Source organism: Battus philenor, unplaced genomic scaffold, assembly GCF_028537555.1.
Source record: "Battus philenor isolate CCGP_79_NKW_IND1 unplaced genomic scaffold, ilBatPhil1.0.hap1 SCAF_7, whole genome shotgun sequence".
NCBI lineage: Eukaryota > Metazoa > Arthropoda > Insecta > Lepidoptera > Papilionidae > Battus > Battus philenor.
Genome location: NW_027181737.1, coordinates 10,552,629 through 10,579,498, shown reverse-complemented (window position 1 = coordinate 10,579,498; position 26,870 = coordinate 10,552,629). Strand labels below are relative to the sequence as shown.

Below are 26,870 nucleotides of genomic sequence, written 5' to 3'. Positions count from 1 at the left end.
GGTCTACATTTGTGATATTAGTTAAATAATACAATCAGCTGTTGTGAAAAAAACTTCTTTAGTATATGTAAAACATCGAAATATCATGCACATGGTTGAAAGATGAGAAAAAATATTAATTAATGGGAATGTGAAATGTTTTGCTTCACGAGTATGTGACTAAAATTTCGAAGCTCACTGTTAAATTATTAGTGAGATAAGTCAATGCGAGTTATTGTACAAAGTTAAACCTCGAGTAATGTCATTAAGTTAAATACGAAAATTTCAACGTAAAATATTTTTTTAAAATGGAATTTAAAGTGTAGTAAAGTTTCTATGAACTTTTTCACAAATTTTGTTGATTTCATTTTTGTTTTGACACAATGTAAAATTTAACATCTTAAACATTAGTCTTTACAGAAAATTGAACAGTATTGATGGTAATTGGCCATCTTATTTAATCTAACAATATCTAATAACATTAAATAAGATTTCATATTTTAATAATAGCGTTTCCTTACTTATGTGGATGTGATAAAAATCTAACTTGTTTTAGGTATAACATCAAAATTCACCACTCATATTGCAATAAAGTCAACGGGCTACTAAACCCCGCTTTTAATATTGATTATATAAAAAACCTATAAACGTCAGCCCGTAGAAAGTAAACAAACGTTACCCTATTTTCTTTGCATTATAAGGGCTTTAAGGAGAAGCCACATCAATTTAACGTGCGTTTCGAATCGACTGTAAGTCTTCAGGACTTTAAGTAGCGTGCGAGGACTTTCAAAATTATAATTAGAAAGCCATAATTATGTCTCGTGAACGTATTCAAGTATCCACAAATATCATTTTCAAATTAAAACGAGTTCTTCTGAAAACCCATGTAATGAATTCTAAGCTTTTTGCTCGTTTAATACCCAAATACTACAATTAGTACTGGCAGTAACTGTCATATTTTTACTCACATAGAATTTACAATGATCACTTCTAAGGGTCATGAGAGGAGAATGCCAAAAGAGGCCAATTTAATAGAAACTAGAATCAAATCGAAGTCCTCTAAAATGGCAACTTAAAGCAACCGTATTCACATTTAGGCATTCTAGCAAAAAAATGTTAACAGGGGGAAAAAAGCTGGTGGCACTATATGTTGCTATACTTTGTCATGTCTCAAGGTAATGAGCGCTTTTGAAAGTCCTTATCTAAGACTATTTTTTTTATAAAGGCCTCGTGTCACTGATGATCATGTAAATGGAATACTCGTCTTGTTATTACTGGTGTAAAAGATTCAAATAGTAATTCTATTTATTAAGAGTTTGAATAATAAAATATATCCAGAAGCTTTAAATAAAACATTATAAATAATATTCATAATCCAACGTAAATTCACCATCGCCTATAAACTGAAAATTTATACGACTACGATTACAAGAATTTCATCCCTTCCTTAAAATAGCAGTAAAATTCAACGATGCAGTACAGAAATTTCCGAGGCCGTGCTATAAAATATAACGGTTGTCGGCGGCCATTCCTCTACGCCCCCTTACTTTGTGGAAGCGGAGCATTATTGTGACAATCTTTTTTTGTTTTCGACTCGATCACACATCAAACAATACAACGTGTAGGTTTTTAACTGAAGGCAAAGGGGTTGAAAAACGAAAGTAACCGAGTAAAGGAATATCCATGAAAAATCCTATTTATTGTTGTTTCTTTAATATTCACTACATGACTTTTAACATGTTCTCTTACGATTGAAAAAATTAATTTATATTTTGATGCTATTTAAAATTAAAATGCGTTGAAATTTATAATGCTAGAGTTGTAGACGAAAACAAATAAAATAGCCTTTTTAAAAATGAATTTAATATCACGGGACAACCTACTGCAGTATGTGTATATACTTTGCGCGTAAATTTATTTAATCTTTAAAACAAAAAGTTTAATTAAAAAAGTTGTACAAATTAATTGCCGGGTAAGGGTGTTCCGGCAAATTTAGAAAAGAATCAATCAAAACCTGCCAAAGTAACAACTACGCTGTAAGTTAAAAAGGGGCCACATCAAAGCGCAATTAAGGTTTATCTCAGTAGCGTCAAAATAAATAAGGACGAAATTTGTGGAAATATTTATCCGTAGGTAGGAGAGCACCGCGCCGCGCCGAGAGTTGCGGACTTTTTGCTTTAATGAAAGCCCCGCCCGATCCCACCGACAAACTTTAACGACCAGTTGAAAAGAATAACCGGGCAAAATACTTCTGATTAGCTATCTGCTGCCGGGACCAGCATCAACAATCCTCATTTCAACAAACGGTAATTAGCTTTTGAACGAAATGAAATCGAAAAATTACACATCAAAAATGTATTTAAATAAAAGATGTAGGATTTTTAACATTATACCAAAACAGCATCGAATGTCTAAATTAAACAGGTTATTACGGTAATAACTTAACGATTCTCATAATTAGAACGGAGTGGGGGCGGAGCTTTGACAAATAGAATCGCGAAATTGTTTTTAACGACTTAAAGAGCTTTGAATTTTGGCGCAAACAATTATAAGACAATAGTACTTTAAATCGAGGAATGCGTTAAGAAAGCAGCTTCCATTAATTAGTCGAAATACAAGTTTCGCTATAAATTGGCGCAAACCGATGAACCTCCTCCCCTCCCATCAGCGCGGTGTAATTTTAAGCCGGTAAAATAAAATATCGCCGTAGTTACGCGACGTCCGCCCTAATTACATCGAATCACGTTATAAATTGGTATAAAATATTCACCTACTCCGTCTAATTTAGTGGTTATATCCAAACAAAGGGACGAGGATAGTCGAAGTGCGCTTAAACATTTTTGAACTTTACCACGAAGCACTTAAAGTAACCGCTAATTTTATGCACAATAAATTCCTTTCGATATTTGTGAGAAAAAGGTGCGAGCGGATTCACTGAGCGTTACTTATGTACTTCTTTTCATGGTTTATACGTACCCCGATGCGCGAGGGAAAGGATCCGGAAAATTGGAGTTTCTCGTGCATTCCTTTTGAGTAACACAAAGGATGATAGGTGTTACTCACACACGTTTTACCGTTTCTTAACCTGATATACTTTGAGTAACAATAAAATACTCTTTTTTATTTGACTGTGTTTGACTATTATAATTTTTATAAAAAAAAATGTAGAAGTACGTAGTTTTTATTAGCAAGTAGTTTTCGTCAGGTGCAGATGTGCGCTTGTTTATGTATATCGTTAGCGCGTTTACATTATCGCTTTTCTTACAATATTAAATTAACAGCAAATAAGTAACGAAATTGTCACGTATGTAGGTTTAACCTCTATTCTTAATTTAAATATTTTCAAATTATAACATTTTGATAGTAAGTGCTTCCAGTTCAATATTAAGACGGATTTCAAATAAAGACTCACTAGATTCGTAGGTGCAGTAATTTTACTAGTTAAAGCACTTCATTCCTTCAAGAGCTGGTTAGTTTGCTAGGATATGAATGTTACCTCGTGCAGGTCTCAGGCCATTAGACTTCTAAGATTAACAATCAAAATCTATGAAAATTAATTACAAGTACATAATGGAAAAAAAATAAAGTGGCGTTATTTTGTGATGTACAATGTAAGCAACGTTTAATAAAATAACATATTCAAAAATTAAAGTAGCACAAAATGTTTAACATTCACTCAACAAAAAGTTATCGAGATATTTTATATATTTTTGAAGATAAGTAGCATAATATACAATAGGTAAAATTGATGTACTTTAAGGTTGTTATCTCAATTTACAATTGTCACTAATGGCAAAACGGTATATATTATACATTATTAAAATCTTACATGCAACATGTACGAGTTTACAAAATAGGTATTAAGCGCTATAACAATTGGAAACGGTTACAACGAAAATTACTAAATATTAAGACGTTAATTAACAGAGCCGTAAATTAGTATTTATAACGGCATTACCGGCAAACTATTTACTACCGCGTGCATTTCATTTATGCAAGGTTTTGGTTCATTAATTATGTCGCCAGAAACAAATTTCGAAAGCATTGAATTGCTGTTCAAAGTTATACAGCGTGTTGTTTTAGTGCGTAATGTAGTCAACAATGTCCCCACTAATCTCGATGCAGTAACTACGCGAACTGACCGAAAGCGCGATAATTTCATATTATTAATTTTCCCCAACACCGACGTGTTTGCTCTCGATAGTTAGCAAGTAAATTGGATTTTGTGCGAATGATGCATATTTCAGCAGGAGTTATTAATTATGTTCGAGTGTGTTTACGACATCGTAATTTTAAAATTTTTAACAAATTTTAGCTTACAATTAAACAATATTACAAAAAGGATTAACAATAAAGAGACAGGCTTTGTGAGATTGGAAATTTAAATTCAGTATATTGTTAAGGACTTGAGAAAGTTATCTTGAAATCCGACCGGCTCTAACCGCAAGAGGAAGGTGTACAGAATATTACAGTATTATTACGAGTACGGCTAGATATTTAAGTTATTGAATTAGAATTATTCATAAGAATTGTAATCAAAGTAATGACGCAAACGATCACTCGTTCGTTATAAATATGTTGGGGACAGCTCATCTCGATCATTCACCGTGAAGGAGCTTAATGGACCAACATGGATCAGAAGTACTCGTTTTTAGCTTTATTTTCATAAAAAAGACTTCTTAATCCCTTTTAGTCACAAAACTCACAAGTTCATAAATTCTCCTAATCCTTGTCGTCTGTAAAGTTTTATGAGTTTAAAATATACTTAAATTATAATTGCTTTCACACGTCTCAAGAGTCTGGCTGGCATTTAGATGAAAGATTAAATGAACTTACCTCGTTAGCGGCACGGTAACGTAATACGTATAGAAGAATATGGTCAGGACGGAGAGCAGCATAACGGCGGCGACGCATTTGCGGACGTTGATGTGGCTCGCCAGCCAGAAGCAGCAGCGCGGCGCGTGTGTCTTGTGCACGTGCATGTGCACGTGCCCGCCGCACTCGAGCAACGGGACGCCCTCGCCCGCCATGCTTAATGAAACACTATATTTACACTACACGAAAACACTTAGGCCTCTAAAAGATCACAAAAGTTTCTATCTGGGTACTCTGATGGCAGGGTTTGTCCTGGGCGGCGGTGCTTTCTGTCGCCACTTGCCGTGCTTCCACATTTCATAGTTTCGAGGGGCGGGAAAGCGCGGGTACGCTTGGGGGCTGGTGCCGCACTCGTCGCGATTGACGGCCATCTCGTGCCGACAAACGCGTCCTCCGGTTTAAAATGGCCGCCGACGCATGATGGTGGGTTATGCTCATCACGGCAGCGTGATGGGCTCCCGGTGCAAGAGCTCACGGCATTCGTGGGCGGCCCGGATTCAACAATCCGGAATATGCTCTCATCGATCAACTCTGAAACAAAGACAGTTTGCTGAATTTTGTGTTGACTGTTTGCCAATCTTTAACTTGTGTAACAATAAAGTAACATAAAAGTTAACCATTTCGTTATCAGTTGATAGATTCATGATAAATGGGCGAAGGTCTCAATTTAATACAAAAGTAATATGTTCAAAAAACCTGAATAAAGTAATTTGAGCATAATATTAGCGTAGTTGGTGTCAATTATTGAACATTAGCGTTATATATTTCTTACAAGTTACGTACACTTGTCAAATTGGAGGATATTAAAAAATATACTCCATCGCTAACATAATTTCACATCTTAACAAAAAAATTTTCTTCTGATAAATACAGTGCATAAAAACGTAATTAAGTTCCTTGAAAGCTATACAACAATCGTTAAACAAAACTTCCATCGTCCAAAACTTTAAGCTTAAAATTCAGTTTCTGGTTTTCCTAATACCTTCTACCAACACAAAGAGCTATTCTTTTAATCGTGAAGCTGAGGGTATTGTAAACTTTTAGCCTTTTTGATTGAGATATGCCAGTTAATATAAACTCATAAAACAATTAGATCCTATAAATGTTAATATGTTATTGTAACGAAAGATATTTTAAAATTGTAAGTAACGTTACTTCATAAGGCTTCGATAATGTATAAAAGATGTTCTGACAAAACGTCAACATAATTTCAGCCATACGGAAAAGTACATAAAAACGTGACAACAAAATATATAGAAGGAAAATAGAAAAATATCAATATGTGCCAAATAATTTTTGGAATCGTCGAGTCGTGAATACATCTAACGGCGTCGTCAATAAACCAATCCTTATCTCTCTGAATGTAAGGTCGCGCTTTGAAATGGTTTTTTACAATACTGAAACAAGTTCATTCAACTGCGAAATTGGAAGAGGGAACCTCAAAATTTCAGATTAAATTTGATTAAAAGTTAAGTAACAAGCGGCTAAACCGACTCTACGAACAATAAAATGTTGTTCCGGATGTACATATGTCCCGCCACAATTAAACTGTACAGTAACATTTCGATTTCGAATCTCATTATCCGTTTAAATGAAACGTAATCGAAACGGGAGAAATTGTAGAGCAAATGGAGGTAAATATAGTAGTTGTAACAATGACTTTTATGCTACTCTAAAAGCGGAAAGCTTTCAAAGTACTACGAAATTCACCGCGCAGTATGGTTTAAGTGAAACTCGCAGTCGACTAATGTATGTTACTATCACTAGACTTTAGTTCGTATATATAAATAAAATATAAGTAGACCATTTACAAATGTAAAATTTCGCGCGCAGCTCGGTTTCGCACAGACGTGTTGTGTTTCGACAGGTCTTTTAGCAATCATACAAAACTGCACGGTACCTACGATAAATGGGGGCTTTCCAGAGCTCCGTTTCGAGGCGACGGTGGAAGTGAGACGCGCCCGGAATTCGTGATTGTATGACCCTTTGAATATTAACTACCAAATGACCCGCCCGTAACCGGGGCACGGATCTATACTCACTCGGAAGGTTAATTATTACGACCGGATACAACAATTTTTTACTATTTATGAGAAAAGCAGCTATTTAACTTGTCGAATACTAAATTAATAAAAAAAAAACAATTATAAAGAATTATCGTTAAGTCATGTAAACTGTTTTACTTTAGTTTTAAACAGTTATATATTGACAACATTTATTTAGTTTTTCAACTTTTTATAGAAGTACCAAAACTATATCTCAAGTGATGATAATATTACAATACAAATGTTTATTTTTGTAGTATTCAATTAGACTCGGTGAATAAATCTTGTAGTAATTTAAAGGATGTAAAGTATACCCAGTGTTTACGTATCTTTTAGGAAAGATTGGACAAGAACACCATCTTTTATTACAGAGGATAAAGATATACAAAGTAAAAATTAAATAACTTCTTTATTTACCATAGCACGAAATATAAAACCTTCATGAATCAGGTATACGTAATGTAAATATAGATATTATCAATACACAAAACTAAAATTAATTTATGTAATATTATTAAAACATACCAATAATCTACTGTATAATTTTTATTGTTGATGATTAATAAAGGAGTTTTATCGAATTGAGCTCTTCTGTTTCATTATTATAATTAATGCTTATTATAATTCACTACTTTTGTATAAATAAGAACTACAAAAGATACAAAAGACGCGTGAAAGGAATATGGGGGCCGTAAAAGAAATATTAATTTTTTTGGGAAAGCTTGCAAGTTGGTCGAGTTGAACATATCCTTTTATTTTTAGTTTTTTCCAAGTGGTGCGTTTACAGTCGGTACATAACAGAACAGTGTTTTGCAGGATTGGCGTTTAACATTTTTGAGACGACGTAACGTATGAAACAGCTATGGCGTCATCAAACCGAAAAACAGGAACGGTACGTAAATATTTGACCGCTACAAACGACCGCTTTGACTATTGCAAACGGGACTTATTACTAGTGCACGAAGGGGTATTTTCTTAAGTCTAAAGAATAGAATTAGATCAGCGACTTAAGTAAACGTGAACACATTTTGACAATCGAAACCAACATGCTATATTGTTATTAATCAGAAAGACGACAAGTGGTATCCGGCCATGCGAATCCATATAACAATTGCTATTAACGCCACAAGGGAGCACATCGTTTTCTGACATCTTAACGTTTAATGTGACATTCGTATAGGAGTCACGTTTCAGTGCAAACGGTTGTTATAAATATGAACGTATCTAAATGAAAAAAATATTTTGATGGTTAACATGTGTATCGTTAAAAGAAGCAAATATCTGGTTCAACTGATTGGTTTTATGTTTGCGATTGCCATCTAAAATATATATTTAACTTTCGTGAGAAATAAGGGTTCGTGAGGAAGCGGAATATCGTAGTTACGTGGTCATTAAGACCACAATTCGCCCGCATATTTGGTCAAGCGAGATTAATTGCTACTAAACATCATCTGTCTCTCCGGTTGGACAGTCGGAGGACATTTTGTTTGCTCTACAAATAGCCATAATAATGCTTTCCTTGTAGCTTTAACATATATCAGTTTATTTAGTTGTACCCAAAATTATGTGTACAATTCTTAGGTAGTAAAAAAACAATATAAACCAAAGCAAAACGCTTACGTTTCGATTGCATGTGAACTTCGCATGGCTGATCACAACAATGTATATATGTAAACTTTATGAAAGTTTTGTTGTATTTCCGAACAAGAAATAATAGATATCCGCGGAATAAAGTGGAACATTTCGCATCATAATTCATTTGTTTAAGCTCTTACCTGGATGTTTAATTTCGTAAATGCAAGTCGCAGGGCGAACAACAATCAAGCACTAATTGTGATTCTACTAATTTGCATTGGCGCGCCGACTTAGCCTGAGCCCGAAGCGCCCGTTCCAGTTTACCTTCTATGCATACGACTAACAAGCCTTCGTTCTCGGAGATAAATACATATGAATTATAAATCCAACAATTACCTACATTGTACATTTTTAAGATACGAACAGATGTTAAATCAAAATAGCGGAAGTCTTCGAATTTTTACATACTGTTATAAAAAAATAAAATTGTTGATAATTAAAATAAGATATCCCCATGGTAGGGTAGCACTGTGTCCTAATAAGATAGAGTTTATCTCATGTTATTTGGTGAATAATGATAAAATCTCATTAAGTAGGTTTCACGACAAAATTAGTGTAATTAAGGAGTACATAATTGAAATAAAGATTGCAATGCTAACACAAAACTACAGAATCTTGTTCAAATTTCCCCAAAATTCCTTAATAGATTTTAGTAACAAATTTCCGATTGAATTGAAGTTACTGTAAACCGATATTCCCAATTAATGGAACATTTCGTCATTAAACCGATTATATTCTACGATTATAACGCAATCACGGCGATAGAGAACACCGCGGAACCGATAACCGCTACAGCATTAGTGACACCTAAAATTGCAGTTGCATTGAGTTATGAAATAGATTAACTAGATTACTGGAAATGCATGAGAGACATTATCCTAAGACCGTGTTGCATAACATCCTAGTGTCCGGGAGGCCATCGCCTCGCCTCGCCTCCCATATGAGACCTCTCGCTATGATATATGACCGTGTGCCGCCACGTTATTGCTTCTTGGGACATCTTAGAATATGCATATACCACCGATATTACAACATATTAAAAGTAAGTAAAAAATTGACGTGCCCTGCACAATATTCTGTATGGGTTAAAATTTTTTTTTTTTGGTATAATTTATTCAACCACTGCTTAAGTTAATATTTAAATGTCATTTAAAATTAACAAATTTTAGTATTTATTAAATGGGGAAGGGCACACGATGAATAATATTACTTGCCCCCCTCTCCGAGATACACAGATAAATTTCCAATGAAGATAAAATTGGGCGACTATTCTTATATATAAACTAAAAACATATTGTAGAGAAAGAGTTGGTAATATTTTTAAGTAATCTCAGTCGTTTTAAAAACTACATACGCGAGTCGTAAAGTAAGATATTTTGCGCTAATGACGGCGCGGGGTCGCAGGGAGCGGGACGCGGTCTCGCGATAATCCTCCCGACCATTAGGCCCGACCACTCGCTTGCAAATCGTCCGCATATTTTGGCCAAGATTAATTGTTCTCGAATATCATCTATCACGGTGAGCTCTCTCGTGACGGTCGGCAGCGGTGCGTTCGACGTTTTATTTGAACTACAATAGGCCTCGAGAGCGCCGCAGTCGGGGTAATTAAATTTTTGTTAGAAACAATAACAGCTCTCGAGAATAAAATTCTTAAGGAAATACCTCGCGGCTTTGTAAGGCTGTTAAAGTGATTCTGTAAAAAAATACTACGTAAAACTCGATATTTTCTAACAAATGCTTACTATAATAGTAATCATAAAATTTTAAATAGATCTGATTTTCTAAATTTACAAATGCGACGCGTTTTAACAAGTCTGTTAACACTTTAACTATGATTTAATTTAATTTAATTATAAAATGGAATTAGGGTGATTACCGACTCGCCTGAGAGATAAATCCTTAGTTAAAATTTTCCCGCGTCGAGTTTATTGCGCGACGGACAGAAACAAATTGAGTCAATCTTTTTTTGCTAGCAAGGAAAAAAGCGAAACTGAACGTTTTGAACGTGTAAAGTTGAATATCAATCAGGTTGACCCTTTTCTAATAGCTCTGCCGCAGAGTGTATCCTGTACTCATTTTTCGTGTAATTTGAGACATGCCGGCTCACTGGGTCATTAACGAATAGAGCATTTCTCTGTCATGAGTCATTAGTAGTAATTTTAATTGCAAAAACATATACTTGCAAACATACATATACACAGACCAACGCACACAGACACGTGCTTGAGTTGGAAGTTGGTATTTAAAGGCCGTAATATGAAACAAAAAAGTATGAGGTATTTATTATTTATATTTTAATTCAGTACCTTACTATTTACAACGATAATAAAAAATACTATTAATCTAAATAATTTGTCTGATCTGATTGACTTTGTATGCGTAGCTGTCGATTATTAACAGTTCACTAAAACTGATATAAACGCACGATGTTCTTCCAGAATGCGATGTTTACTTCTTCAAGCTGGTGTGTAGACACATTTTTATCTATAAATTAGAATTGATGTCCACATATTATTCTAGACGATCTGCGAATTCTACATAACCACTTTGGAGGCAAGCCACCAATCTGCAAAATTTTCTGTCCCGTTCCGACAAAAATGATTGCTCGGTGTTTTCTTGCTTTAATAATTCGATTTTTGAACATTTCGTCAATATATGACGCAATTTACTGTGGTATTCTATTAAAGTTTATTATTTCCACGATGAAGAGAAACGTCTAAGTTTTGCGACAGCCATATTATTCAGGCAATAACAAAATAATTTATCGTTTTGTTTTATTACTTAGTTAACAACTGTTATACCGTAAAATTTATTATTTTATAAATAGGTCTAAAATCTATACACACCCATTCGACTGTTAGTCTTCTGTATAGATCAAACAGAAAACAAATACAAATAAAAAGGCAAGTCTCTTTACTTATTTATTATTACCAATAATGTAAATACAAAACATGAAATATGATTGGCTTATACAGGAACGTGCGAGTCTGTCGTGATTTAAAAGATTGCTAAAACTAATTATAACATTACCTCATAAAATGAGTAACTTTTTTCTGGGCAACTACGGGATTACTATACAGTCCCATGTTCAGTTTCTTAATAATCATGTAATAAATGGGAGAATTTCATTAAACAAAAACTAATTAAAACGTTTATTGTGTAAATATTTTTAAGTGATTATTAAGGATATTGTAAATGTGAGCACAAAAATATTCGCTAGAGTTTGTAGTGTGTTCTTCTCAGATCAGCAGCGCGCATTGGGACATTTCGTAGCTTTTAGTTGAAGGTTGTAAGGGCATTACGGGGGGTTGAATCTAATTCTAGTTTCAAGCAAATTGCGCTCTTCTGGCATTTTTCTCATGACGTAGACAAGTGGTATATAATAATAATTCAATGTGGATAATAATTTGAATAAATGAATAATATCTTTTTACTTGATTTGAACAGTGTAGTATAATCGTAAAGGTTTATCACAGGTCATAACATTATTTCTGAGAAGCCATTCTAACCATAACATTACTTAAAGCAAATAATTAATGAGGTAGCAAACTGTTTGTAGATCATAACCACTAATGATACGTATTCTTTGGTAAGTAATCCGGCGAGATAATCGTTTTAAATTCTTATCGTAAATATCTTTCCAACTAAATATGGCGTGACGTAATTAATGGATAGGGAAACTGACAACGTGCGTATTTGATTATATAACAAATTTGTACGACGAAATATCGAGAAATAAAACAATTATGAAATTATGTTTCAATTTAATACTTGTTACTTAGTGTAAGGATTAAATTCTCCTCAATCAAACAGCTTTATTTAGAGAATAATCAATCCTAAATTTGCCACCTCATATGCAATGGACAGGTATCATCACTATCATATCAGCCCATAGACGACCACTGTAAAGTTTAGAGTTTCGTATAACAAATGGGCGTTAGGATAGTTGCCCTTTTCTTCTACTATCGCAGACAGATTAAATGGTACAAGTAAAAGTCACTTACTGAAGTAGCGTGTAGACACGTGTATTGCAGAAGTTCTTACAAGAAACTTCGACGGAAAGTGGACATGCATTCGTTCACTTCAAGCCCAAATAGACCTCTCCCGGGGACCGCCACGACGACCGGCCTTGCGCACCAATCAATGGTCCATCTTGTGAGGAACTCACTCGCGCCGCGTTCACAGTCTCCTGCTCGCCATTCGAGCCTTTCGGCCATAACAGCCGCCGGGTTCACGAGTGACGGGCCCAGCCGCTGCTCAAAGACTTTTGAAATTGTAACAATTTTCAGCTAAATTAATTATAATGTAATGACAATTATGTTGCAATAATGAACAAACGTTAACTCTAGCAATGAGTTATTTTAATCGATGAGCATTTTAATTGATAATAACCCACTGACCAAAGACTTTTGAACTGCGTTATCAATAATCTTTAACGATTAGAAATACTTATATTTTCGTAACGGAAAAGAAAACACTCCCAAAAGAAATCGACAATAATTTATAGTTAAAAAATTAAAATATTGTTAAACATAAATATTTGTACCTGTCAATTTTCGCCCTTATAATTTACACATAAAATTGTTCGATATTGTTTTTACGGCAACTAGTTGGATATCTGGATTTTTGTTGAATTATTGCATTTCAGTTCTTACAATTGACCGATAATCTGCATAACACCTCATTGTGCATAATAATAAACAGTCTACGGATGACTACAATAAACTAGTTAGTACATTGTAGTATTATCTTTCTTGTGGTGAAATATTTAAAAATGTTCCATCTTAATTAGGCAAGTGAAGATCAAAGAAGTAATGCGGCGTCTTTATTATAAGTATTTTACTAACTAGGAAAGGTAAAATTTACAAAGTGAAATATGGTGTCTTTCTAAAATACTTTAACAAATTACTAGAGTTTTAGTTGTATTTTCAACTTTTGAATCATCTTCAATAGAACTTTTGTACAAGATAATACCTTTATGAATTTTTATCAATCATAATCAATACAGACATTTACGTCGTTTTTACGAGAAACAAACAAAAATTACTTATAAATTATTATTATATATCCATAAGCGTAAGACAATTTTTTAAAGTAATTATAAAAATATATATTCGTAATTAAAAAGCCACAAACGTACATAAAAGAGCATTTGCAAATAAAGAGTTTCAGGAGCAATTTAGCAACCATCATAACGACCATTACCGGGCAATATTGCAGCCGGCAAAAGGAGAATTGATTAAAGAGCTCGGGGCTTATATTACGCGTGGCAACAATGAATATTCAGTATTTCAGTGCATAAGCATTATGCAGCCGCAATCTCGGTGACGCTGTCGCGGCGCCTCTACTGCCCATTTCTCATCTTAAAAGGCAAAAGCAAGGCGCTGGGCGCCGTCGGAGTTATGTTTTTTTTTTTTAATAATAACCTCTCTCGCCATTCAGAGGCGCGCCACTCTCGCAGCACTGGTGAAAATATAGGGAGTAAATGTTCTCGGGTGGCACTTTTTGTGCTTTACGGCCTCCGTCGCAGCATCGCGAAACCCATAGTTTCAGTAGCGCATAACTGTACTCGGCAAACGGGCCTTGGTATTTGTTAACCGACGTGAAATATTGTTCACGTTTTAGCGTAATAAAAATACCTGCACACTGCATACTAGATAAAATTTCGTCGATTCCTTTGTTGCTCTTGATCCTTAATTGCCTTTTGTAATAAATATAGATCAACCTCATTAATCTAATCAGTAACTTATTCACAGAATACGATTTCCTCATATTTGGACAAAATTAATGACATCAGAGATAATTATAATATATAAATAAGTAACAAAGTTTTAAATTCTGCTAACATAAATAAATAGTTATTATTATTATCAAATATATTCACTTGGGTCTTGTGAGTTCTCTTGAATACATAACGGCATGTATAGGTAGTAAAACCATATACAGTTTACCTATAAACAAGAATTTAATACAGAATGTCAATTTATATCTAATGGGATAATATTTAACTTTTTAGTCTTGGAATAAGGTGTGTATTATTTTTACAAAATATAATCACACCTACATCTTGCTTCTAAAACAATGTTCTTAAAAATGGTTATCACATTTATTTAACTTCACAAATACATATTTTATTATAACTGGAATTAATATGAAAATAATAATCATCTAACCGAAAAACTGACAATAAACATGTAACATAACAGAAAACGAATTGTACCATTCGGCTGCCCTCGTGGGGTTAATAAAGTGATACTGGAAAATTTTATATTAGTCACCAGCCGAAAGCGAGTGGAAATGTTTTTACGCATTGTATACAAACATTAACGTCACGTGAAATTCCCTTGTGGGGGAGACAGGACGATAACCGACATAATGTCGTTTACCGCAGCGATATTGGTAAGGTAATGAATATCAGTTTATCAGAGAATTGCAAGTTTACTAAACTGTCCCATTGGTCCAGCTCGAACAAGACTAAACAGATAATAAATAACACGCCAATACCACAGCGCCAGAACCGGGAAGAGAAGAAATCCGCCGGTGTCTTTTATATTCTTTTTAAAACTACTTCAATGTACTAGCCAGCAAAATATATATTAATTTTAGCACTTATATTTCTATTAACTTATTTACCTAGGGATATTGGTTATAGGTGTACAAGTTAATAAAGAGGTGAATGTATGGCTGATTTAGCAGCTTTTAAAATTTTACACCTATCTACGATCATCCTGTATAAACTGATCACTCTGAATTATATTAAATATATTTATTTTTTCTTTTGTGATGTGAGAGGCCAAAACTTTGGGCAGAACAAAATCTGCAGAGAGAGGGGTAGTTAAAAATAAAAAAAAATTATATTTGGTGTTCCAAATTTTAAAAACGTTTTTTCTTACAGTATTATCATTACGTTATTTGTTTTGCTGTAACTTTTGATTTGCGGGTGTTTAATTGACAACAAACGTGATATACATGTACTATTTTACACCTACAATCATTACATTAAATATACCGCCTAAATTTTCAAGAACGTAATTACCTGATATAACCTGTAGAGAACATGAGCCTTTGCGTACCGTGGATATTAAACTAAGTGAATAAAATTTAAACTCATATCTGCGGACGTTATAGGTAAAACAATTTCATTATAATACAAAGTTTTCATGCAATATATTTCCGGTATCGAATGATAATATATTAAAAGAGCGGAAAAGGCTTGTTTGGTGACGTTTCATCAATTGGAGTGATATGGGAAATCACTCAGTCAAATAAGCGATATGGTACGTACGCTGCGTGCGGCCGGGCGACGACGATCGAAATCAGTCACAACCAAATACCTAGTGGGCTTTGTTTGGTTTTCAATACATGTATGTATTCCAATATTGTGTTATTTCTTTCTTTTGTTCCTAATTGAGATGATTGCCATTCACTTTATCAATTTTTTTTAAATATTACATCCGGAGTAGAAAGATTAAAACATTAAGTAAAATAATATTATGTTAATCAAAAACATATATGTAAGCTAGATAATAGTTAATAATAAGTACTTAGTTTTTCTTTGTAATTTGTTTGTTGTACTATTTTATAGACATTTTTTTCTTGCCATGGCTAACATGTTAAAAGTACGTTATATCTTCTATTAGCAATATACACAATTTGTAGATGTTGCGAAGTTTATTATTAAAATAGACATTATGATCGACTTACCTAGCTTATAAGCGGCGTAACATTTATATTCGCGGGAAGAAGTTACAAAGCTATATCGTACAACATTCACTTATTGTATAGTTAAGCTAGGTATAATACAACTTTATATATGTATATAGCGTCTAGTAAACTCATCAAAACCTAGACTTTATTAAAGGAAGCAACACTTATTGTCACACATTGCGTACGCATGCAGTTCAATGGGCGACGCGAGACACGACCAACCTCTCCGGCGTCTGGGGGCGTACTGAAAACACCGAGACATCACTGACAGTCGGCAGACACAAGACGGTAGCGGAGCAAGGATCCGAAAGCGGGCGCGGCTACGAAGCGCTACGAAAACTGAAAAATTATTCGCTAAGGAAAAATTAGGTGCGCCCCAACCGCGACAGTCCATCCATTCGACGACGCCGACGTTCGCTCTCTCGATACAGCGCACGATCCTACCCGATTAATACTAAGCGCGCCAATAAATATTGATGCCGGCTCCTTTGTCTTGCAAAGAGGATTTCGTTTCTCTTTTATTAATGCTTATGTACCCTCACATTTGTTTGACAAATCGCCCTAAAGAGTTTTCCTTGTGCCGAATCAAACGATGGTTTCCATTAATTAAGGGGATAACATTTTCCTTTTACACGAGTGAGTATATGGGCAAGGAATTACTTTGTTTTTTCTTCAAGTAAATGATCATGTCGTTAAAGTATTTTGTTTATTGATTATTAAGAATATCATTAACTTTAATGTAAATGTAAATTTTAAATATATCGTTCCTGTATAAAAATATATAAATGCATTGCAGACAGCCTGGCCAACTCCCCCGCTTCGATTTCCCCGTTCCTCTGGTTTGAACATATAATACCATCAGTTAAAGTTTACGCAACGAAAGGTGTCCAGATGCGATCGTTTTACCTTTATAAAAATTTATGTAACAAGATTTTGTTTCGTATGTACAATTCGAGATATAATTTCTACAGTAAATCTTATGACACTTGTAAAAATATATAATCATATATAGCAACGAGTGAAAGGATAATAATCATCAGAGAGAAGTATTTGATTTTCTTAAATTTCTTAATTAAAGAGATTTGTACGTTGTGGTTAAATTATTTCACTTCATTCACACAGTCGAGCACAATTTTTTGCAGCAGAGTTAGACACAACATAATGCCTTGGGGGAAAAGTTCTTTGGCATTTTGTACGAACATTTACAATTAACTATAACATGTAGGTTACAGTTTATTTAATTACTTTTTGCCATCTTGTAGGTAATGATATGATGATGTTGCTGTAGAAATTTCGGAAAGTCAGATTAAAACACAAACGCAAGTAATTTTGGTAGCACTCTATTGTTAATCTGACACTGCCTAAAGAATTCCAAAGAGATATCTATACGTGTGGACATCTGAATGTGCAAGCTCAGGGTTATGGCGACGCTTTATCACTTCCCAAACAGACTTTTAATTTTTATCATGATTTTTTTAACACGTTACGATGAATTACAAGACATCTTATATTGAATAATTCCCATCATATGCTTCCAACTTCTCGCTTTAATCTCATTAGTTGTTGCAGGAGAGATCCGAATCGTTAGTTCTACCTGGCGGTAAAAGCTCATATAAACAATCCCTTTTTAATCTCACTATATACGGAACATTACCTTAATGCAAATTAACCTGGATTAGGCCCGTCTGTGAAGCCTGATCGATTTTTTACCACAATCTTCTTGTCGTACGTTATTCATTTTTTATCACCAGTTATCAATCTATGTGCCATAGTTATACTTTTTCTGCATAAAACGAACCAATAAAATTAACTATCAAGTTTTAAGCTACCTTGTAATAGTTATAACATTATATGCTTCAAATTGGTTTTAAGTTTAGAGGGATTTCAAAAAATTCGCGTAAATGTAAAAGCTTTTACTACGCTAGTTGTAATAAATTTTCAACACAAAAGTATTTAATTTAAAGAAAAATATTTCAAACCGGTCTTTGTAGCTACCTTTGGAGGACGCCTGTATTTTGCAGTGGGCGCCAATCGGCTGATATGAACGGAAGAATGAATATATTCAGCATTCATTATATTATCATAATTTAAACTATAGGACTTAAGCTTCCCCAATAGATTTTCATTTCTTTAGAGATAAGATTGACTCACATTAAGCTCATATTGCCGATACAAAGTTGTAAGCGATAACGCAACATAATTTTAGTCGAACGTATCACTCTCGCGGGGACGTGCGTCCACACGCGACGTTGCAAAATCGCTGTCGCTTTCTTTAGATACAAAAAATAAGTAAACAGAGTTTTTATTCCATTGAGCTGGTAACGAATCGTGCCTGGATTGTTGAATTATAAAAACCATTCGTGATGGAATTTCAATAGCGCATGCCTGTGATACATTGAACGCTTACATTCCAGTTTATTCACCTTTTAAAGTGGACAGCCGGTATGCGTGTGATTACATCTATTAACGAATAATATACACGCAACTATTAACAAAATTTTAATTCAAATTGAGAAAAAATTGCTTTGACTATTTTACGACTGTATAAAGAACAATAACAGATAGAAGGTACTTTTAAATTAAACAGATAAATTAAATAATCTGCATCGGCTGCTTTATTTGCATTGTGTGTATTTGATGCAGTGGATTATTTATCTTCAAAGTCACAGTTACAAATCACATTTGTCTTCCATAATTTAAAATCAATTAAAATATATATCTTAAAATAGAGAACATAAACAACTACTTACATGTTTTCTTATAGTTATGTGACATTAAAAAAAGTAAGTATGAGTGCGTGTTACAGGATAAAATTTTTCAATAAAGGCAATAAACCTTTTTTGTGAATTTTTTTAGGATTTTAAGGATTTTGTGAACTTATACTAACCAACAAGTAAGTTTAGCTGACAAGATGTCAGCCGATAGACGTCCAACGCGAGGCACAGATCTTCCCCAAAGATTGCCACAATGACCGATCTTGCTCTGCCCGCATCCAGCGACTAGTGGGTTTATAGGCGTACCCACGCCGCTTCAATTTACCTTCTTATATATCAAACGTATCACGATATTATTACTTCAAATATTAATTTAAGTCTGTTTCCATATAATAAAATATATACAATAACTATTACAAATACCGTTCAATTTGCTAAACATAAATTAAATGCGAAAACATTAGTCAAACAAAACGTTTTAATTTAAAATTACTAATTTTGCTAAAAATACTTGTTATGTTTGTAAACAAACAGCATATTTGAAACATTAGCTGACGTCCCGGAGCGATGGCCCAAATCTTCTTTTAATGCCTCCCTTAGGAGGCACGCTAAAATTTGCCAAGCTTCTCAACTAACGTCAGATCAAACCGCGCGGCACACGTGCGCCAATGTGATATGAATAACGAATGTTAAAGGGGATTATCATTTCTATTTATTACGGTATGGCGATAACAGAATTTTGAATTAAATTTCCTTAGCCTTAAGTAAAAAAGATAAGTCGGAATAGAAGAGCAGCAAATTTAAACTATGTAAACTTCTTCAGTTAGTATCTTACAAAAATCGGTTTAAACTGCTACGCTCTCCTTTGACAGTGATTGAGTCAAAATAGAAAGTAATTATTTATAACTTATGATAAGCCTCTACAGAGCGAACTTGAAATAAATAAGAATAAATATCTCAAAATATTATTACATGCAGTAGGAGCAAATAGCTGCCACACGATCTAGCCTATATAAGTACAGTGCATAAGGATTTCGCGGGCACGGGCACGTCAGCGGTGGATACCTGTGCGGGAGTACTGCGTGGTCGCCCCTACGGAGGTGTGGCGCTGCTATGGCGTAAGAGTGCTTTTTCCTCAGTGTCTGTGGTGAAGTGCAATAATCCGAGGGTATGCGCTATAAAATGTAAAATACGCGAGTGTACCATGTTAATTTTCTCCGTATATATGCCTACGGACTGTGCGTACAACTTACCACATTTCACAGACTGTTTGAGTGAAATAAATGCGGTGGTTGAGGACAGTGACATAGGTATGGTTTTTGTGTTGGGGGACTTTAATGCTCATCCAGGCGAGTTATTCTTTGAGGAGATGCAATTATTTTGTATGGAACAAAAATGGTGTTGCGTTGATTATGATGCTTTGCCAAACAATGGGGAGACGTATACATATAAGAGTGACGCCCATGGCTGTACACGTTGGTTCGACCATTGTTTGGTCACTAGTATAGCAAAGAACTATGTTGAAAAGATAAAAGTAAATAATGACGTGTCGTGGTCTGATCACTATCCCCTAGAAATTATTTGTGATCTTAAACCCATATCTCTGCAATACGACACTCCTAAAGGTTGTTACAATAATAAGATAATTTGGGGGCAAAGGGATAGTGAACAGACGAGACTGTTTACGGAGTATTGTAATGAAAAGTTAGGCAAGATTGTACTTCCAACGGAACTCGCGGAGTGTTATAATACAAATTGTCAAAGATCTGACCATAGACTACTCATTGATGAGATGTATTCGGAGATAGCTAGTATAATGCAGAAAGGGGCTATTTTAAGCTACAAGGTGGTTCGGCGAAGTAAAAAAGGTTTTGTTATCGGGTGGAACAAGCATGTGGCGCCACTGCACGCGAGGGCTCGTCTGTGCTTTCAGGCTTGGGTTGAGGCGGGGAAGCCAAGTAGGGGGGTCACTTACGAGGATATGTGTGAGTCCCGTAGGCTTTTTAAAAGTAAGCTGAAATGGTGCCAGGACCACGAGGAACAGATTAAAATGGACAGGTTGGCCGAGGCACATGACACCAAAAATTTCGGAAGGTTCTGGCAAAAGACAAATAAATTAAATGTTCGGGCGAGCCTTCCCGTTGAGGTGGGAGGCACGAGTGGATGCCGAAATATAGCTAATATGTTTATGTCTCATCTTAAAGTTGAGTCACCGAGTACATCTCATCAATTCGAGGACGTAGCTCGGGACATCGTGGATGTAAGGGAGGATCGGGTACGCTTCTCAGCAAGCGAGGTTAGTAGTGCTGTAAAGCGTATGAAGCGTGGTAGATCTCCGGGACACGATGGCCTGTGTGTTGAGCATCTACGTTATGCTGGGGTGCACCTATCCGGGGTCCTAGCCATGCTCTACAATATCAGTATTGACCATAGTTACTTGCCGGAAGCAATGATGAAGACAGTGGTGGTACCTTTGGTAAAAAATAGGACGGGTGATGCAGCAGACAGATCCAATTACAGGCCCATATCCCTCGCGACGATAGTAGCTAAGGTTCTGGACAGTTTGCTTGATACGCAATTAAGTAAATCCGCGAAGATCAATGACGCGCAATTTGGTTTTAAACCCGAGTTGTCAACTGAGAGCGCAATACAGTGTCTCAAGCAAACTGTCCGCTACTACACAGACAGAAAAACTCCGGTTTATGCGTGCTTTTTGGATCTGTCCAAAGCATTTGACTTGGTGTCATATAAAATTCTATGGCACAAGCTTAGAACCGAGACCAACTTAAGGCCGGAACTGCTATCACTTCTTCAGTACTGGTATGGCAATCAATTAAATCTAGTGAGGTGGGGAGACGCAATGAGCGACCCGTACAAACTGAATTGTGGAGTAAGGCAGGGAGGGCTGACGTCGCCGAGGCTTTTCAACCTCTACGTCAACCAGCTGATAGAGAGGCTCAGTAGGGCGGGTGTCGGATGCTCGATTGATGGAGTTTTTATAAACAACATCAGCTATGCTGATGACATGGTCCTGCTGAGCCCCTCAGTCAGTGGCCTCCGAAAACTGTTGAAAATATGTGAGGAGTATGCCGGGGTGAATGGACTCAGCTACAACGCGAAAAAGAGCGAGATCCTTGTTTTTAGGGGGAATAATAAACCTTCGAACTTTAAACCTACTTTCATGCTTTGTGGATCCCCCCTGAAACAGGTGGCTGAGTTCAGGTACCTCGGGCACATAGTTGACGAGCACCTCAAGGACGACGGCGACATAGAGAGGGAACGGCGGGCGTTGTCGGTCCGGGGCAATGTGTTGGCTCGCAGATTTGCGCGATGTAATAAACAGGTAAAGTTGTCACTGTTTAGAGCATACTGTCAGACTTTTTACACGTGCAGTCTGTGGGCGGACTATAAGCAGCGGACCGTCAGAGCCCTTCGCGTGCAGTACAACAATGTGCTGAGGGCGGTGCTGGGCAAGCCGCGCTACTGTAGTGCATCTGCCATGTTTGCGGAGGCGAGGGTGGACGACTTCTACGCGATCATCCGCAAGCGTGTAGCGTCGATGATGAGACGGGCGGCGGAGAGCACTAACACCCTCCTCAGCACATTGGCGTATAAGTTAGACAGCCCTCTCTGGGCCTGCTGGAATGGTGCACATACACTCGCCAATAAGCGTATGTGTATTTAGTATGTAAGTTTTCTTTTATACTTAATTTTAATACTAACATAGGCTAAGTTTATCTTATTACTAACCCATGTGCTGTTCTGTATGTTTGTATGTTTGTAAACAACTAACATAGTGTAAGAATATTGTACTAACATAAATATGGACTGAAAATATGGTCTGAATTAAAGATTTATTATTATTATTATTAAATAGGATGGTACACCTGTGCACCACCGATTGAATATATATATATTTAGCCTTGATATACAAAACATTCACAAAGCACAATAGGTACTCCAGTCTGCACCATAGCATTACAAAGTATAAAGTTTCTTCCACAACAACAGTCCTTTTAGCCACCTTTCTCTGAGGTGAAGCTTCATTTATGAAAAGCTTTCAGGTTCAACATGGCTAACAGAGAGTTCTATTCAAATCGTTCTCCCAAACGTCAAGCCTTTACATAAATCAAGTATTGAATAAAACAGTTTTCCCTCTCCGTATGGATTGTGTTTGGCAAGGAATAAAAATTTATTTGTTTAAGGACTGCTTCTGAATTTGTATGTGTCTAATGTTTCAACCCTTTTTCTTCTTTTGTTTTTGTCTTGAAAAAATAATATTTGATGTTTAAACATATAATTTGTGTTTTTATATTTCATAACAATGAATCCGTCGTGCTTCTGTGTTAACTAAAAACAGCTTAATTTCATCAAATTAGAAATAAAAGATTTAATAGATAAAATAAATTAATAAGAGATTCTTAAATTAGGGGCTATTGCATTCTATTACAAGAGAGTAAAATATTTAAAAGAGTTTTTTAAAGTCAAAAATAGTTACTTCAGAGTATGCAACTTAAAGTTTATGTTTATATGAAATAGACTTATTATAATATTTAATTTAACGTGAAGGTACATTAAACATTACATATAATTTTTCGCGAATGCTTTTATTATTTTTGAAAAATTTGATGGCAAAAATATAGGCGACCAATTACAGTTCGACCCAATTTCATCCACGTTAGAAAGTTTGGGTAATGTATATTATTATTTACACGTCAAAGTTTCGCCACTAACATTAAACAAAAAACGATGTTGCCATTTTAAAGGAAGTTCTGTGAAAATCTAGCTAGCTGACGCAAAGTTGCACTGCCTACTAATATAAGAATTTAATATACAGAGCTAACGATTATAGGTGTAAAAGCTTTAAAGCTTTTTGCTGACAAATGAACTATATGTTCACCCCTTTGTTTTTTTACGAAAATATTTTGTGTTCTTTTACGAGATTAGGCAAGGTTATTCAAGTTCATTGAAGTTTTTCACCTGATTGGCAAAACACTGAAAAAACACAATTTCAAGCATAGATCTCAAGTTGCGTATGCCAATGCCGTTGTGGGGTGCAGCAAGTCAAACTTTTTTCATAAAAGCCCGGAGTGTACGACTCCCAAGAAAGAGCGCGAACAAGTGAACAGTTACGTATTAACTTTTATAACTTTTGTTATGTACCTTGTAAAATGGTTTTAATGTAAAATAATTTACACAAACACATGTTATAAAAATCTAATAAGCAGTATTATAATATCTTCTTTTACGTGCCATGTTACCTTAAGATGGGCCTTATAAGGCTCGAGGCCACCCAGGGAGAAATAGAGAGGGGACTATGCTCGGAGTTTCACTACGGGGTCGAAATAAGGAACAAATGATTGAAGCATTAGCAGACAGGAGCAAAGAACCATAGCCATTGACGTAACTCGGAGAATTGCTCATTTGAAGTGGTAGTGAGCGGGGCACAAAATGTAAAATGAATTTTCTCTTAAGACTTAATTAAACTATTTTGAATCAGACTTTTAAAATATATTGATGGATGTGAATATAAAACCGCCGTAAAAACTGGTAATAAGCATTGTTATTAGTGGGAGCGTTGGGCTCATTGTCAGCTATCATTTAAGTTATCAGTTAACGATGCATATTTTTATCTAACAGTATGTAATTCAGTATTACACTTACACTGTGGTAATATTCAACCGCTTTGCGTTCGTATAATTGTCTTTTATTATAATCATCATCGTTTTAGCTGAAAGTCGACTACTGCTGGACATAGGTCTCCTCTATAAATTTAAAATAGGACCGGTAGAGAACTGCTGGCATGTCTTTAATCAGTACGTGTGAAATCAATTTTCGGTAACTCCTAAATTTTTATCCTAAATATAATTCACCGTAACCTACGTTAACAATTTTTACGTCAAATCTGTAACGTTATTAAAAATCACTACTATAAATATCAATACAAAAAGTATATAATATATAACTAAACAATTTAAATGCGTGCCCTTTTTCCAACTTTAAAAGTGAAACAAAACGAAAAAACAAAAACAATCGGATAGGATGGAGAAGCGCTCGTGCTTTGAGCTAAGCAAATAGAGATACGGTACAAGTCTAAACATAGTTTTAATTAATTTTACAACAGGTCAGTGACACGGCGACGAACAAAGTTAAAAGTCAGAATGAATTCAACAGTTGACAAGACAATGCCGAGTGTGTAGACAACAGTTTTTTTTATAAATGCGCAGAGATCGCAGGCGCGTGAGCTAACAGCTGACGATTGCTCCAGGCATTGGGCTGCTGTACTTTAGTTTCGTTGGCAGATGTATTAAAAGGGGAAAACGGAGATATTTTGTGCGATTTTATCACTCGCCTGGGGCCGACTGTGAATGAAAAGGGACATGTAATGTTACCAACGACACAAAAATTGAATCGCATCTGGCTAAATCGTAAAATGAAAAGGTTAGACGATTTTAGACATTAAAATAATACCCGTGTGTTAGCAATCGTTGAATTACGTGATAATATCACACACACACACACACATATATATATATATATATATATATATATGTATATATATATATATATATATATGTATGCATGTATGTATATATATAATGTGATAAGTTTTGTAAATTATTTTATTGTGATTATTAGGAATGTAAAGTATTCTTGGAAAAACTAGGGCGCGCTGCTATAATATGTCATTCTGTTAAGAAGGTAGTGTATTGACTGTGATCTATTTAGTTTCTGATCAATTAGTTTCTTACAAGGGTCTTTAGCATAATCAAACTTCTATTTATTTGAATAAAATAAAAATATATGAAAAAGTTTAGTAAAATGTACACCGATAATAGCGATGAAACAACAAAATTTCAGAGCAGTAGGCTAAAACGAACAACGCCATAATTTATAGCTTAATCCGTAGTTCTGCGCAAGCAGGGACCGAGACCAGCAATTAATAAACCCCGTTACATAAAAAAAGGAGATTACAGTAGCAGCAATCAAAAATATATATTTATGTACATTATTTTGTGAAAAAGTACCGGTACGGATGTGTGTGGTATGATATCGGACCATTTATAGTCTGATCTCTGGTCAACCGAAAAGCTTTACTTGTGAACGATTTGGTCATGTTTGCTAGAGCCCGTCCAGGAATGTACAACCAGCTCATAATTACTGGGATCATAAGACTTACCACCTCACGTTGCAAAGATAATGTAGATGTGGTGTTGAGCAGGACAATTTAGAAAATAATTCTTATGTATATACATATTATGTAAAAACATATTCAGTGTATTCGGAGGACTCCTACGCGATTCTGAGCTCCTGCTAGGAAAAAGAATTAGCGAGGACAGTATCGCCTCACTAATAAATAACGATAAGAATAGACCTGCATTTCTCAAATACTACAGAGCTATAGTTGAAAACGTGATCAAAAGAAACTGCACTGAAAAATAAAACAGGTCAGGTAAGCACGTAAAAATAGGAGGAAATTAATATAAACGTAAGACAAGAAGAGTTTTGAACAAAATACGAAGATATTTACAAAAAAACGTTTTTTAAAAAAACTTGAAATAATGTTGTAAATTTAAAACCTTGCTGTGAAAAAAGAAGATGACATTTATAAAATAGGAAATAAAGAGAATATTAAAAATGTAAAGCTCTATGGAAACCAGATAATAATGTACAAAAAAAAATATATTCTATATAGTACTGACTGTACTATGACGTCCGACTTATGACAGTTATGTGTAGTAAATTTTCAAAATTTCGACGACAAATTTTCAATTTTCCGACGACATTAAAAACGTCGTCTCTCCACCATCTAGGTGGATGTCCTTCACTGCGCTTGCCGATCCGTATTAATAAGATATTCTAATTGTGTGGAAACTTAAGTTTTGGTTTTAGCGAGCCTTTACATAGTATGGTT

The 26,870-nt window shown here is 35.1% G+C and overlaps 1 protein-coding gene across 7 annotated transcripts in view; it reads right to left on the bottom strand.

Annotated features, from left to right (window-relative positions):
* Positions 1 to 26,870, bottom strand: part of sfl (N-deacetylase and N-sulfotransferase sfl) — a 139,628-nt gene that overhangs the window by 39,323 nt on the left and 73,435 nt on the right. For 6 of the 7 annotated variants that reach the window (XM_068774116.1, XM_068774123.1, XM_068774118.1 and 3 more), the window contains one exon: positions 4,816 to 5,385. In XM_068774116.1, coding sequence (XP_068630217.1) covers positions 4,816 to 5,009 — 194 coding nt within the window. In that variant the 5' untranslated portion in view covers positions 5,010 to 5,385. Of the gene's footprint in view, positions 1 to 4,815; positions 5,386 to 16,238; positions 16,468 to 26,870 lie in introns of those variants that run through there. The other variant, XM_068774122.1, reaches the window with a different exon arrangement.